General features: G+C 40.4%; 1 protein-coding gene across 1 annotated transcript in view; it reads right to left on the bottom strand.

Moving 5' to 3' along the window:
* THSD4 (thrombospondin type 1 domain containing 4) overlaps positions 1-15,907 on the bottom strand; it is a 1,111,101-nt gene that overhangs the window by 991,850 nt on the left and 103,344 nt on the right. The window contains exons 2-3 of the mRNA XM_073618833.1: positions 6,532-6,655; positions 2,873-2,942 (exon numbers count right to left, since the gene is read on the bottom strand). Of these exons, the coding sequence (XP_073474934.1) occupies positions 2,873-2,942; positions 6,532-6,566 (105 nt within the window). The 5' untranslated portion in view covers positions 6,567-6,655. The remainder of the gene's footprint in view (positions 1-2,872; positions 2,943-6,531; positions 6,656-15,907) is intronic.

The raw sequence follows: 15,907 nt of genomic DNA on the forward strand, positions 1-15,907 counted from the left end.
CACAAAGCTTTCAATGCACATTTACGCTCCAAAATTATCTAGCTCCAGGCATCAAATCCTCAAATACTTTTAATGCCTTTCTGTTTAAGGATCTGTTCAAAATGTATGCAATACTCCAATCAAATACTGTACCACAACTCCTAGAAAAGTGTAATACTAATTGGAAAAAAGAGCAATTCTTGGATGGGGAGGAGTGAGAAGACAAATGTGACTACCCATTTACTTACCTTATTTCAGCACAAAACAGAGTAATACAATTTAAGTTGCTTCATTGAATCTACTTAACATGTGCATGACTACGACACTACACGTTATCCTCTTCATTCAAATGCTGAAGATGCCTTATCAAGCCAGCAGATTTTATACACATCTATAGGACCCATACAGAAAGCTGCATGCTATAAGTAGAAGACAACACACATCCTACCTACCTAATAGTAAAACAAGCCTAGTTGAACCATTAGCCCCTGTAAAGTCCCATGAAAATGCTGCAGGGACTGTTACTTTCCTATGCCTGGAAGCAATCATACTGCACTGAAAGAAACCTAATCCAAACCTGACCTTTTGGAAATTTCCTGTAAATTTGGCACTTCACATGTACATAGACCTAGATGATGTCCTCCAAGGTTCTTAAAAGAATAGTTTGTCTGGATTGACTCCAGTCTGACAACAGTACCACTAGAGATGTGCATGACGGAAAAATTTGTTTTGTATTCATTTCTTATTTTGGGAGATTACTTATGTACTCCTATTGGGTTGGATGAAGGTGGATCCATCAGAATCTCCGAATTATAACATAACAAATGGAACAAAATAACATTTTAGGTTCATTTGTTATGTTATGATTCGAAGATTCTGTTGGATCCACCTTCATCCAACCCAAACACAATAAATAGGAATCATCAACTGATTTCATTCTTATACCTTACTATATTTATTGCAACAAGTTTCCATTTCATATGTAGAGCATTTTTTTTTATAATAATGAAAAATATTAATGCAACATAAAAACAAAGTGGATCTGAATCAATTTGGATCATTCGTTATGTTGTTATGTTATTTCAAATGCTTCAGACAATAACTGAAAGGTCCAAATGAAATTTATGAATATGAATGAATTTGTGGTTTCATTATAAATTATTTGGATTAGTTGAAATGCGTTACTATTGTGATTTGAAAATTCGTATACATCCAAATCTCCTTAAAACAAATATTTTTGTCCAAATTTGAATTAGTAAAAAAGCAAATTGCACGTCTAAACACCACTCATGAACTCCACAAGGAACTAAAATCCAACATTACTCTTATGCCCCGTACACAAGGTCGGACTTTGTTCGGACATTCCGACAACAAAATCCTAGGATTTTTTCTGACGGATGTTGGCTCAAACTTGTCTTGCATACACACGGTCACACAAAGTTGTCGGAAAATCCGATCGTTCTAAACGCGGTGACGTAAAACACGTACGTCGGGACTATAAACGGGGCAGTGGCCAATAGCTTTCATCTCTTTATTTATTCTGAGCATGCGTGGCACTTTGTCCGTCGGATTTGTGTACACACGATCGGAATTTCCGACAACGGATTTTGTTGTCGGAAAATTTTATATCCTGCTCTCAAACTTTGTGTGTCGGAAAATCCGATGGAAAATGTGTGATGGAGCCTACACACGGTCGGAATTTCCGACAACAAGGTCCTATCACACATTTTCCGTCGGAAAATCCGACCATGTGTACGCGGCATTATATGTTTTCCAAACAAAAATGTGGATCCTCTACATTCCTAGAGGATAGTCCAATGGCTTACATGGGTTGACAATCTGGATACAGCAACCTGGGAATTCTTCATATTGAAGTGCAATATTTAGGAACCTAATTACTTTCCTGGAGCTGTGGACATCCGATCCACCTGTAGGAAAGATAAGGGAAACCTTCCCACTTTAAGGCTGGGTTGACACTAATGTGAACTGGATGTGGGATTTTTCTATATGGAGCCGGTTCACACATCTCCGCAGAGGCTCCAGTGCGAATTGCACAGGAGTCCTGTGAGTCTTTTGGCCTGTTTCAGGTCTGAATTCAGTCAAAAAATTGGGCTGAAATCGGACCTGAACCGGTGAATGGAGACGCACCGGACCCTCTGCTGTGAGCTGTTCCGTGATCTAGTGTGAACCCAGCCTCAGCTGAGCCTGCCATTACAAATGATTCTAATGAGAGAAAGGACTCATAACTAATATGACCACATACAGCTTGGAGCCTCCTGTTTTCAGAATTGTCAGCACTAATTCCACTAGTCTTCTCAAAAAATGAATAAGGTATAATAACCAATGAGACTATATTGCAAAAGTTGTCAGTTTTTTATTTTTATTTGTAACTACTTTATTTTTACAACTTTTATATCTTTTATACTGGGATAAAACGACAAAAAGAATTGAACACACTGTTGAAAAAGAAGGACTACTAGTCCATTTCATGTTTACTATACATGCAGCCAAATGCTACCCAGGGCAGTAAAAGATCAAGCATTTGTTTTTCATAAGTGGTAGCAGATAATTATAATTAGCTACGTTTTTACATGTTGACTTTATTTTAATGTTTTTTCAGACATTCTGACTATAGGTTATGGGTACACTTTATCCATACATACTGTATGTTTAATGCAGACTCTTTTCCACTATGCAGGTAACTGAGTGACTTATTTTAATTTTTGGGAAACTGAAGTACAAAAATATCACAAAAATGTTTCCACATTACAAATCTTCATGGCAAGGTATCACTTTAAAGGGAGAACTTGGCTGCATTTCATCAAAGACTAAAACAGTGCAGCTAGGGAGACAGAGACAAAATATAGGCCAATGTGTGCTGGAAACGTCTTACCTTTCTGTGATCAACTGACAGCTGGGAGACAACCAGCTGAAATCCTAACAATACTATGGAGCTGACCAATCTGCAAAGAAAAACAGAGCTGGTAATGTAAAGATAACTTAATATCCACGACAACATTCCAGCCGCATACCAGCACATTGACTAGTGAGTACAGATGCTGGATTCCTTCATAATGACGTACGCTTACAGTGTGTGTGTTTAATAAGACACTGCTATATTACAGATGTTTAACTGAGTGAGCATATATTTATACATATATACACAGAATTTAATGAGATACTGTTGATGTTTTATTACTGTTTACATTAAAATGTATACAAGTAAGACGTAGATATATAAAAACATAAGGAAACTCCTTCGCACAACTCAACACCATCTAAAAACTATGAGCAATGTTGGTTTCTGAAGCAGAAACATGTAGAACTTAAAGTGGCTATAAACCTCAGACATGAAATATGAATAAAGCATATTCCTCTATATAATGTGTACTTGACTCAATTAAGAGCACGTGTCACTAAGTGTCATTTCTGTCTGCCGCTTCTTTCCTCTGCTATCAGCATGAAACACTTCTGACAAGTTTTCCGACCACGGAAAGAAAAAAGGTGACAGGGAAGGGACCTCCAGCTGATTGACAGCCTCAGCTCTTGTTTCATCAGTGTGTATCACCTGAGGCCAATCACTTCACTAGGTATATGTAAGGGTTTACAACCACTTTAATGTAGAATTATCTCAGAATAAAAAAAAAGCTGTCAAATAAGTGCATTTACCACCATCAACAATAAATATACTGTATGCGCAAAAAAAAAAAAAAAAACTCAATACTGAGCACACAATGGTTCCTTTCCAGCTTTTGCCCACTGTAATATTTGCCTATAACAAACTAGCAACTGATTACATAATAGAAATGAGCATATGTAAAATGAAATTCTGTCCAGCCAGTTTTGTGATTTATCCACCTCAGACAAACAGCACAGCCAGAAAGGTAACATTGATTTCCCTGTTAGGCCCCTTTCACACGTGCGAACAGTATGTCCGTATTTCATCCATCCGTTTTCAGATGAAATATGGATATACACGCATCCCTATGGGATATCGATGTTCATCTGCTGACACCCGATATCGTCCGTCCCTGCTATGGTCCGATTCTGCAGACGGAGGAAAATCCTATTTTTCTATCCGTCTGCAGAGCGGATCAGATGAACACGGACAGACGGTCCGTGTTCATCCGATTCCCCCATAGGGGAGAGTGGAGATCTGACAGAGCGGTGCAGGGACCGCCCTGTTATCAGCCGGCTCAGCGGGGATCAACGGAGTGATACCCGCTGAGCAAGCAGATGTTCACGGGTGAAAGGACCCTTAGACTTCCACACTATAGTGGATTAACCATTCTGCCTGCAGCCTACTAAAGGGACATTGACAGACCAGAATTACATACAGGTACATAAAGTCATGGACCCTGCTCATTCTACTCTGCTCTGTCACAGGACCTGGGGTATAATTTTGGCAGTAAAGCAAAGCATTGTGGCATGTGTAGGATCCCAAATAGCTGCATGTTATCTCTTAAGTGGGCGATTAGGGAAGGAAGCCAGAACACCAAGGATCCTTCAAATAAATCCCAAAAGTTTATGTTTATCACAGTGTTAAGTTCAGCCTTTTGGGGCTACACAGGATCCATTCATCAAGCATGTGATACAGGAAAGCAGTGGGGGAAGGTAGGGGTGGTAAAACTGCAGCTCAACCACCCTTATCCCTGTCCACTTATGCAAATGAGGCCTAACACCAATTCCTTAAAAGAGAAGTAGGGCCAAAGCTATTGTGACCTTACTTATCCTATGGATCACAGGAATGTAGTTTGTTCTGCACTCCTGTGACCTGTTTTCAGCTGACAGCTGGCTAAAGTCCGCTGTCAGCTGATGTCACAGAGCTGGTCCAGGCATCGGAAAGATCCCAATTTTACAGTCGTAAAAAACCCAGATGCCCGGACCAGCAGCTAGCTCAACCTCTCAGCGTACATCTGGAAGATGGAGCCAGACGCTCCCACTCCTTCCACATTCCAACACTCTAGCGAGTGCTGGAGAAGCAGAGTAGAGACAGTCACCAGAAATCTGCAGACTGAAGACTGAGAACCGAGCAATCAGTTGTCTTTGATTGTTTAGTTCTCAGTCTTAGAAACAGCAGGGGACAGATGCAGCATGGAACTGAAAGTACTTTTTCCATAACCCCATACTTCTCTTTTAAATAAAAGTCTTCCTGCAAAGAAGATTAATATCTCTCCTGTTTTCCTTCATTGCCTGGTGCAGAATCTTAAGAAACGGACACCGCCGGGAAGGTCGACTTCTTGTTTCTTCACTTTGCTCTGTGGTTACTCCCACCAACCCCTATGTCACTACAAGAAACAACCATGACACCGGGTCAGAGGATTGAATCATTGAGAGCAGTAGGTAACCAGGATACCTAGAAGTGTTGGTTTCTGAAGATTCCTCCCGCCAACCTCTATGACATTACAAGAAACAACCATGACACCGGGTCAGAGGATTGAAGCATTGAGAGCTGTAGGTAACCAGGATACCTAGAAGTGTTGGTTTCTGAAGATTCCTCCCGCCAACCCCTATGACATTACAAGAAACAACCATGACACAGGGGTCAGAGGATTGAAGCACTGAGAGCAGGTGCCCAGGATACCCAGAAGTGTGATCATCAAGTGATTTGCCCTTACTACTGCAGTGACCAGACATAGGCAGCACAAGAGGTCTGTTTCAGACATTCTCTTTGCAGGAAACCTGTATTTCAGATCTGCTTAAAAAATACACAGTACCCAACAAAAGTGTAAAATTACGTACCAATACATGAATCGAAACAGATCCTACAAAGTTTCTAAAAAAGATTTTGGCTTCAGATTGTAGAAAATGATTACTGATGACACTCTGGTAACACAATTTAAAGTGTTATTAAAGTCAACATTTCTTAAATCAGATAAAAATAATAAACCCACATGTATTTGATGTTTTTTTTATGTCCTCCTCGGTGCTTGGTTTTCCAATTGTATTTTGATCATGCCGTCGATTCTGTGCCCCTGTGCCACCAGGGACCTATGGAGTCTTGTATGAGTCTCTGTTATGTGTGCACTCAAGCTCTCTATGTGCACAACCTTTCAGTGCACCACACAGGGAGCTGCTGTCAATCACTGCTGTGTAGAAGGAGGAAGAGCGTGGCTTTTCCTCCACGTGTCCCTTTTGTGCTGGCTGAGCAGCTGCACATAGACTCTGAGTAAAGAGCAGGAGCATGCATGTAGTGAAGACTCATACAGGATCCCATAGATCCCAGTAGCACGGGAGGCACAGAGAGAATGAGCATCAAGCAGAGTGACCAGGGGACAATTAAAAAACCAAGCTCCATGGAGGAAATCTTTCACAAATATATCAAACGCATGAGACTTTTGTTTACATTGATCTAAAAAATATGACTAATACCACTTCAGTCTACATCCATGCTCATTCATCTCTTGAGCAGCAACAGTAAAAAGTAGCTGTAATGATAAGCCAACATGTTATTTTGGGAGGATGACATTTTCAATGTAACAAACTCGTGCACAGTTACCTAAACTTAGCTACTGGAACCACAAGTCTACAGCCATTAAATGAATAACTCACCGTAAAGATAAAATCAAACTGTCAACCATGTTCATAGGAAATAAAGAATCACCGAAGTGTGAAGAAGTTTCCTGAAACGTAATGGTTCGGTCTTGATCTAGAGATAATGGCAAAGAATTCCAAACTGAAATACAAGAAGCATAAATATACTTATTTTAGACAGCTATCATCAAAGGCAATGAAGTAAGAGCAAGGACATAATACAAAACATTAGTAGTATGGACAGCCTCTAAATCCGAGTATGAAAACAAAGTACGTAAAACAGGAAGGAGTCTCTCTCTCTATCTTATATTTTTAATATGCTAGAGACAACCTGGAATCTAAAGCAGATGTATCTTATACTGGGTACACACGGGAAGTTTTTTTTTTTCATTCAACCCAGCGGGCTGAACGAAAAAAAAAAACACTTACAGATCGCCGTACTAATGCCGCGTTCACACGAGAGGACTTGCCAACGGGCTAAACTCCGTCGGCATTTCAGACGGAAAGATTTATGTTCTATATCTGAGTCCGTCAGAAATGCCGACAGAAAAAGTCCAATGGGGCATACACACGGTCAGAATGTACAACCAAAAGCTCCCATCAGACCTTTTCTGTCGGGAAGTCCGGCAGTGTGTATGCGGCATAACACATTAGATGTTAGTGTGACGACCTCTCCGCTGAGCCCCCCCTCTTGCCCCCTGGGACACACTGGTCAACGCTCACAAGCCCTAATTAGATGCTGGTTTGCCAGCATATCCATTTGACAGAAGCCGGACATGAGACCGACTTCTTTTGGATGAGGAGCTGTACGCATGGGCCAAAAGTCATCTGTTTTCTGACAAACCAACCATTTTTCAGCCACTGTGTGCTTTAGAATAGCTCTCCTGCATTACAGACAGGGATTCCCATCGCCACATAATCACCAAGAGGACTGGGGTAGACTAGTGTACTACAGCTACGAATGGATAAAGAGCAGGTAGGCTTCTCTCACAGTATATACTTTAAGGCTTACATTTCAATTATGAGCAAAGTGTATTTTTAGAGTCATGAGGATTAAAAATCTCTAATTTTCCAAGCAAACAGATTATTTAAAAATAATGTAATTGTATGCTTGTACTCTATATAGCTGCGTAAACACTAACATATTGGGGTCCTATTGGTTACAATCTCTTTTTTTTTTGCTTTAACTTTGTTTTATATCATTTTAAAAGTGACCTCCAATGATGGGATGATGTGCGACTGCCGTTCTGTGCGGTATTATTCTGAGCACAGACCACCAAGATCATGCACCTGTGTCAGAGGAGGAAGACTTGTGGCTTCTTGTGACATGAAGGAATTATTGTGGTGGAAAGATTCAGTTAAAATGTGAGTATTGCAACATAAGCCGCTTATTTTTAAAGTGGTTGTAAACCCCAGACATGAAATACGAACAAAGTATATCCCTCTATAGTGTGCACTTGTCTCAATTAAGGGCTCATTTCTGTCTGCTGCTTCGTTCCTCTGAGATCAGCACTAAATCTATTCTGACAAGTTTTCTTGACACCAAAGAGAAAAAAGGTGAGGGGCCAGGATTTGCAGCCAATTGACAGCCTCAGTGCTGTTCCTGTATGAAGGGGAGGGGTGTTTCTTCTCTCCAATCAGCTCGCAAAGCTTTCCTCGCTGAGCTCTGCAAAGTGTAACTTCAGCTCTCCACCTCCTTTTTTTCTGAATTCTCAAAAAAAAAAAAAATCTGTTTTCGGAATTGCTATAGAGAAGAGAGAACTGCAGATAGAAAGGTTTAACTTATGTAGGAGGATTTGTTTCATCACTGTGTATCACCTGAGGCCAGTCATTTCACTGGGTATGTGTAAGGATTTATAACCGCTTTCACACTAATGGCCCTTTGATTTTTTAAAACACATTCTACTACTTTAGTAAAATGTATTATTCTACTTGTTAGAAATGCTGCTTTATTGGATTTTTTTTTTAAGTTATTGAAATTATTTATTTACATTTCATACCATACAACAAGCATGTATGAACAAGATTAATAAGGTATGAGGCATATACAACAACTGAAGGTGTACATAGGTCTGCAGTATATTTATCAGAGGTTGGTGAGGTGTTCTCAATAGCATATAGCCCAGATTCGTTTTATGTTTAGTACAACATAAGATTATAGCTTCAGATTTATTTTCTTTCTTAACCTGGTGTGGAAGTGATATTTAAGTTTAAGAAAAAGACAAAGATAATAATCAATGGGGAAAAGGTTAGAAACAAGAAAATGAGGACAAATAGGTAAAAGGTAGGAGGGAATAGGGTTATAGGCACAGGTAGTGGGGTCAGTCCAGTAGTGGGGAGGCTGCAACTGGCCCGATGTGGGGCGAGATTTCTACCAAGATATCCCCTGCATTAATGGAAAATAATATTTGAGGGCCTACTGGATGTTACTTCTATCGAGGAAAGGTTGTGGAGGGCATTTATATCGAGACCCGTGGCTGCAGGAAAGAAATTTGCACAGTGTATGGCTGGCCTTAAAATAAAAGTTTTAGTAAAGGTTTCAGTCTTGCTTTTCAAATCCTTCATTAACATGATGTTGAGCTATAGCCTCCAGCCGGTTCTGGACCGCATAGAACAGTGGTCTCCAAACTACGACCTGGGAGCCAGATGTGTCTTGGTCGCCTTTAGAGCGGTGAAGGAGCGGAGTGTATACCGCTCCTTTACCGCTCCTGCCCATTGAAATCAATGGGACGGCGCGGCTATACCGCCGGCAAAGCGCCTCTGCAGAGGCGCTTTGCGGTGGTTTTAACCCTTTCTCGGCCGCTAGCAGGGGGGTAAAACCCCCCGCTAGCGGCCGCATACCGACGTTAAAGCACCGCTTACAATAGCGGCGCTTTACCCTTGACAACGCCCCTGCCCCAGTGTGAAAGGACCCTTATCCAGCCCTTGGAGAGATTTTCTTCCCACTGATACAGGACACTACTCCTTCCACTGACACCAACAATGGGGCACTATTTCTCCCACTGATACCAATGATGGGCACTATTTCTCCTACGGATACCAATGATGGGCACCATTTCTCCCACTAATACCAATGATGGGACACTATTCCTCCCACTGACACCAATTATAGGGCACTATTCTTTCCACTGATACCAATGATGGGCACTGTTCCTCCCACTGACATCAATGATGGGGCACCATTCCTTTCACTGTTACTAATAATGGGACACTATTCCTCCCACAGACACCAATGATGAAGCATCATTCCTTTCACTGACACAAATGATGGGACACTATTCTTTCCTCTGATACCAATAATGGGCAGTGTTTGTCCCACTGACACCAAAGATGCATTGTTTATACAGATGCCAGTACAATGTCTACTCCCAACTGGCCCTTTGATTATAAAGATTGGTGACCCATGGCATAGAAGGAAGGAATAGATTTTTCCATCAAGTTTTTGTTTATTGTTTATTTAGTGTCTCCATTGGGGAGATTCCCATATATTCCTGTTCTGACATGGTCAGGAAATAAGTCCAGTGGAGGCATAGACTGTAGCAAAACGTTCTCACTAAAATGGGGAAGAATTAGAATCACTGACTGGTTGTATTATTATGGATTAGGTTTTCCTGTGCTAAAAAACGCTCCCCTCAATTCATGTCCTGCTGTCACAGTACCAGGATGTGATATAAAAGTTCCCCAAGGGGTTTATGGACAGCAATAAAAACTTGACAGAAGTGTTTACTCTTTTTAGGTCTATCCAAAACAAAGACATAAAAAACACATTTGCGAATCACTGAGCCCCCATTCACACTTGAGTGTATTTGTGGTTGCTTCCCTACACCTGACTATGCCTTACTATATCTGACTATGCAGAATCTCATTCTCTTTAATTGTGCCTGTTCACATTTATACATTCAGTCGCCCTAAACTTAAAGAAGTACATGAGCTTTTTATTGTATTCAGGTGTTTTTGATCCCTTGGATTTCAACGAAATTCCTGTAAACGCATGGAATGCGTGTTTTCACTCACGTTTAATCACTTTTTTTGCCTGAAGAATTCCTCTACTCTTATAGAACTGCTCTACGGTCCTTGCTCATCCCAGGAAATAGACTCCTGAAGATTGGAATACATGCTAAAACACCTTATTTTTATTTATTTATTTTTTGCTTTTATTTTTATTCTTTTTATATCTATTTATTTTTTAATCTTATTTTCATTTACATTTTTTTTTGGATATGTTTTGCACATGAAATGTGCTTTATATGGAGGCACCTATGGTATTTATCTTAGACTTAAATCTTTATTTGACTAATTTATCGGTATTGACTTGACATACGTGTTACAATCAACCGATATTTGGAATGGTGTTATATTCGGGTATGATCCCGTTTTTTGGTGCTTTTAAATAGATAGTGACTAATTAGTCTGTTACGTGATAGTGATTGTAATATATCATTAGGATGCCGAGCATTTGCAAATTATTTATGTTATGGGATATGTTTAGGCTTAGGTGCCTCTATAGTTATAACGTACCCAGTGATGCGATGGATGTTAAGAGTTAATTTGCCGCCCGCACACATTGGGATTGGGTTAAATGCCCGTATTAGAATATATTGGATCAGCTGTGCTGTGTAGCCAACCCCTCTGACGAAGGAATAACGAAAAGTATGTCAGGGCATGACTACACAGCTATCCAGTCAGTCTATCAACAGTCAAGCTCAACCCGGGTACACCGCCATGAGAGGAATCTATTAGGTGGTGAGAGCAAAAAACCGAATGTGACAGGACTGCTTACATTGTAATGCTTGTTTTAAATACTTTTCTTGTGAGTGCAACTTGTAAGGGGGTAATTGAATGAATACATTTTGAGTTTTACGGAATTACGCTGTGTATGTGTGCTTTCTTGTCATGAGTGACACATAGATGGAAGGACCGGTGTTTGCTGCTCAGTGAAGGGATCATCATACGGACTTGCTATCACCATTCATCTGGTGAGTTCATGACCATAGGGGTGTTAATTCACAAGGTGTGGTGACGGTCGAAATATAAGATACAGATCGCATGGAAGAACATGGATGAACTTTCATGAATTTATTTATTTTTCATTATGATTAAGTCCTTTGAATATTTGGACGGCTTCTATCATGGACTCTTGTGAAATGAATTTTGAGCGCTGCTAATGCTGGATTGTATTTTAGCATATTTGTTTAATGTTTAATGTGATTATAGTAGCTGCCAGATTATATTATAATATTGGATGTTTTTTCCCATAAGCGCTAGGGGTGGCTTGGTGCGTTTACTTTTGTATTTTTACTATTCCACAGATATTTTATAATATGCTAAAACACCTGTAATATGCCTGAAAGAAATGGTTCAAAATCACCAGGAATACATTCCGTTTACTCTGCTCAGGTGTGAATGCAGGCGGTCATGTCTAACTGCAAATCAAGCATCTAAATAGTGAATGATTAACGAAACTGTTAAAGTGATAGTAAACCCTAGTTATTAACTGCTCCTATTTGCGTCACTTTGGTCAGATAAATATACCACTGAAAGTGTTATTGTGGGTCGACAAATGCATAAAATACAAATTGATTATGTCTTGTGTCCTGTGCACACTTCCTGTGTTATCTCAAGAACTCCAATTAGCCCACCTAGTTCTTAACTTGGCCTTCAAAAATCAGATAGGGGAAGCCTTTGAGTAATTTAGAAAAGACAACTGGACAAGGCTGACACAACTTAAAAACACTGTGTGTTATTAGCCCACAATAAGACAAACAAGCTTTGGTCATGGTTTACTTTTAAGCAAATGCAGTGTCTCTAAAGAGATGAAACATTGTGAAAAGTGCAAGTATTGCAGTGATGCACTGCATGTTTTTTTTTTTGTAAAAAAGGGCACACTTTCAAGTTGTTTAATAACTGTGACAGGATGAAACGAGAAAATAAAATCACCCTCGTGTCTTTTTATATAAGGTCTCATTCACACAACTGTAAAGAACTAATTTACAAGTGTATTTTATTACAGATCGGAATGCAGCTGCACTGTTTTCAATGGAGACATTCACATAGGTGTGTAAACATGCACTGCATTCAGAGCCATAACACAAAATCAAAAAATCTGCATTTGAGGGTAAACATATTCACTTATGCCAGATGCAGGTATTGAAAAGGAAGAAAAAAAATAAAAACAGGACAGTTTTACATAAGTATTTACTGATCATTACACAAGAACTTCTGTGCTAGAAAAAACAAGCGTAATAAGGTCAGTGAACTTTTTACACCCACGTGAATGTAACCTTATGGGCATTCTGCAGCAGTGATGGTGGAAGACAACAAACACACACAGAAACAGCAAAGCCAAGTTTGTAGTGCTGTTAATCTTCTTGTTGATGTTACACAGTGAGAAGAACAGATCATGTGGCTTCCCTTCCACTATTTAATTCAAGGCCTTGTGTAACCCAACTTTCTGTGACTGAAAAGAAAAATGAAGACAATACTGATTTATTACTTTCCAGTAAAAACAATGGAGGCATTGAGTGTCTTCTGCATAACAATGCCCATTAACAGACAAACTTGATGCTCCTTTTAATTTAGACAATGCTTTTTACATATGAAAACACTGTAAAGGCTAAGTGACTTTGATTAATCCAATGACATTTCAGTTTACAGCACATTCAGTTAAGTCTTTGCAACTTGTGGCTCCTTAGCCTTTTACCAACAGCATGGGGCTCTTACCAATAAGCTTGTTTAGTAAAAGTCTTTGGTGACTATGGGGCCCAGACAGGAGAGCCTCTAATGCTTTCATTAGGAACAATGTTATTCCCTCTTCATATACGGTACAACTTGTAGTGCCAGCCTAAAAATGTTTCATCAGGCAACCAAACTTTAACTTCAACACACATTAAAGCACCTACTGCTTCAACGTGCTTTTTTGATGTGTTATTTTATGCATCAGTGATGCTTCAATCATGTGTCGATGATGCTTCAATTATACATTTTTGAAGCTTTAATGAAGCTTGGCAAATGACCTGTGTGTGTTTCTATTTGTTTTAAAGGGGCCCAGTAGAACCCCAGCTCAGTAGTACCCTCACTCAGCGGATCCCCAGCTCATTAGTAGCCCTGTTCAGAAGATCCCCAGCTCATTGGTACCCTCATTCAGCAGATCCACAGATTATTAGTACCCTTGTTCAGCAGAACCCCTGCTCAGAAGTGCTCCCAGCTCGGCTGATGTCCCACTCAGTAGTATCCCCAGCTCTGTAGATCCCTTGCTCAACAGTAACCCCCAGCTCTGCGCAACCTCTGGTTTGCTGATCCTCCTCTCTCTCTGGAACCTGCTCATGTGACATTGCTAGTTTCTCCTGCTCAGGTGCCCCAGCTCTGCTGATCTTCTGCCGCTCAGTCCTTTCTCTCCAGTCCCTGCTCACCTTCCGCTATTCGTTCTCATGTTGCACACCATGTGTGCCATCTGCTAGTTGCGTCGATCCTGTCTGCTCTGGAGAACGCTCATCTTACTGTTGCTCCTGGCTGCATACGAGATGTGATGTCTGCACCAGGCACTTCCAGAATATATACACATGAACCGGAAGTGACTGCTAATGAGGTCTTTCTGGTTCACTTGGTGGTTTCCCAGTGCTTCCTGGGATATCTTCCTCCTGCAATACCTCCAAAACAAAGCAAAGTTAAAGCTTAAAAATAAGCCACTTTTTGGTAAAGCTCCCTGCAGGTGCTGCTAGCGAGCTTTGTCATAGACTTCTATGGAGGCTTTGGAGATTCTGCAAGCATCAGTAAAGCTATATGGGGTATAATTTTTGGAGCCAAGCAAAGCATTCAGAGCACTTTAAAAATGTGTGTCCAATGCTACATTTTGAAGCAAGTGTAAACAAGCCCTATGGGCAAGTTTACCTCTTCATGAAAAAAAGAATAGGTAAACTAACTGCAAATGTCCTGCCCAGCCCTCCGAACTCCGCTGCATATAGCAGCCGTGATGTACCCTGGTGCCAGTGCATAAGCCAGTGAGTATTCATCATAGTGATCGCGATAGCAAGCATTCATTGGCCACTGCAACCACGTGAACAATGAGAAGCGCTGCTTTCCTCTGGGACACCTTACCAGAAGAAGAAGCCTAAGTTAAGGCGTGTGATTGGTCAGCACAATCAAATGTCTGCACTGATCAACGAGCACTTGCCATTGCAAGCATTATAATAGGTACTCGCATGATTGCTAGAGAGTAAACAATATATTTTTCTCCATGACTGTGATATCAAATAAATCAGATAGTTTTACATTTAAATCCTAGTTACAATATTTATTTATTCCAGGTATTTTACATATTTATTATAGATTCACATCAGTCCCTGCCCTCAAGGAACTTTCCATCCAAGATCCCCAACTTTCATTCATAAATATACTTGCTAGGGCCAATTTACCTTCCAGCACATCTTTTTGCGTGTGGAATGAAACCAATGCAAGAACATGCAAACTCCTTGCAGGTAGTGCAGTCATTGGGATTTGAACCGATGACCTTAGTCCTGCTAAGTGAACATGCTAACCTTTTAGCCACTGTGCTGTACGATAGAGATACTTTCAAGGTTGGGTCAATACCCGGCAATACAAGCAATCAATTCTCTGTGTGGCTGATATCCGATAACTTAGCAGCTGTTAAGCAGGGAGACTGAATAAGACCAGCCATACACGATTCAAATCTCGTCCGGTTCAGCAAGAACCAGCAATACAAGCAATCAATTCTCTGTGTGACTGATATCTCAGCAGTTGTTAAGCAGGGAGACTGAATAAGGCCAGCCATACATGGATCGAATCTTGTCCAGTTCAGCAGGAACCGGCCGAGATTAGAACCATTAATGGGCAGGCTGAATGACTGATTAACTTGGGTACAACCAGCCTGCCGGTTTCCCTTTCCGATTATTGCAAGCAGCTGCTATAGTCGCTATCCAGTGGTTGCAGGAAAGAAATTTGCACAATCTATGGCCTGCCTAAGAGCCATAATACAGAGCTCCTTCTAGTAGTTATTCTTCAAATAAATATTGAATACAATGACAAAATATGTAAAAGCAAGACTTTAAAAATATGAAAGTCGCCTAAAAATGTCAACACTGAAATAATAACGCAGCATATGTACTCACTGAAAATACACAAAACTTCTTCTTTGATGAGCTTTTCAGAGCCTTTTTTAAAGTGACCAGGTGTAAACGAGCCCAGAAATGTATTTTCAATTAGGCCAAAAACCTGCAGCAAGGATTACTAAAACATTTAAACTCTAACACCCACTTACTTGTTAGTGCTGCCCAAGCCACCAAGCCAGCAAAGAATTCCTTTATAAACTGGTGCAAGAGAAACGACTACAAGAATCTGATTGAACTGGTTACAAGGGGCAATAAAGTAATTTTCCTTT

The sequence above is a fragment of the Aquarana catesbeiana genome, linkage group LG03, assembly GCF_042186555.1.
Source record: "Aquarana catesbeiana isolate 2022-GZ linkage group LG03, ASM4218655v1, whole genome shotgun sequence".
Lineage (NCBI taxonomy): Eukaryota > Metazoa > Chordata > Amphibia > Anura > Ranidae > Aquarana > Aquarana catesbeiana.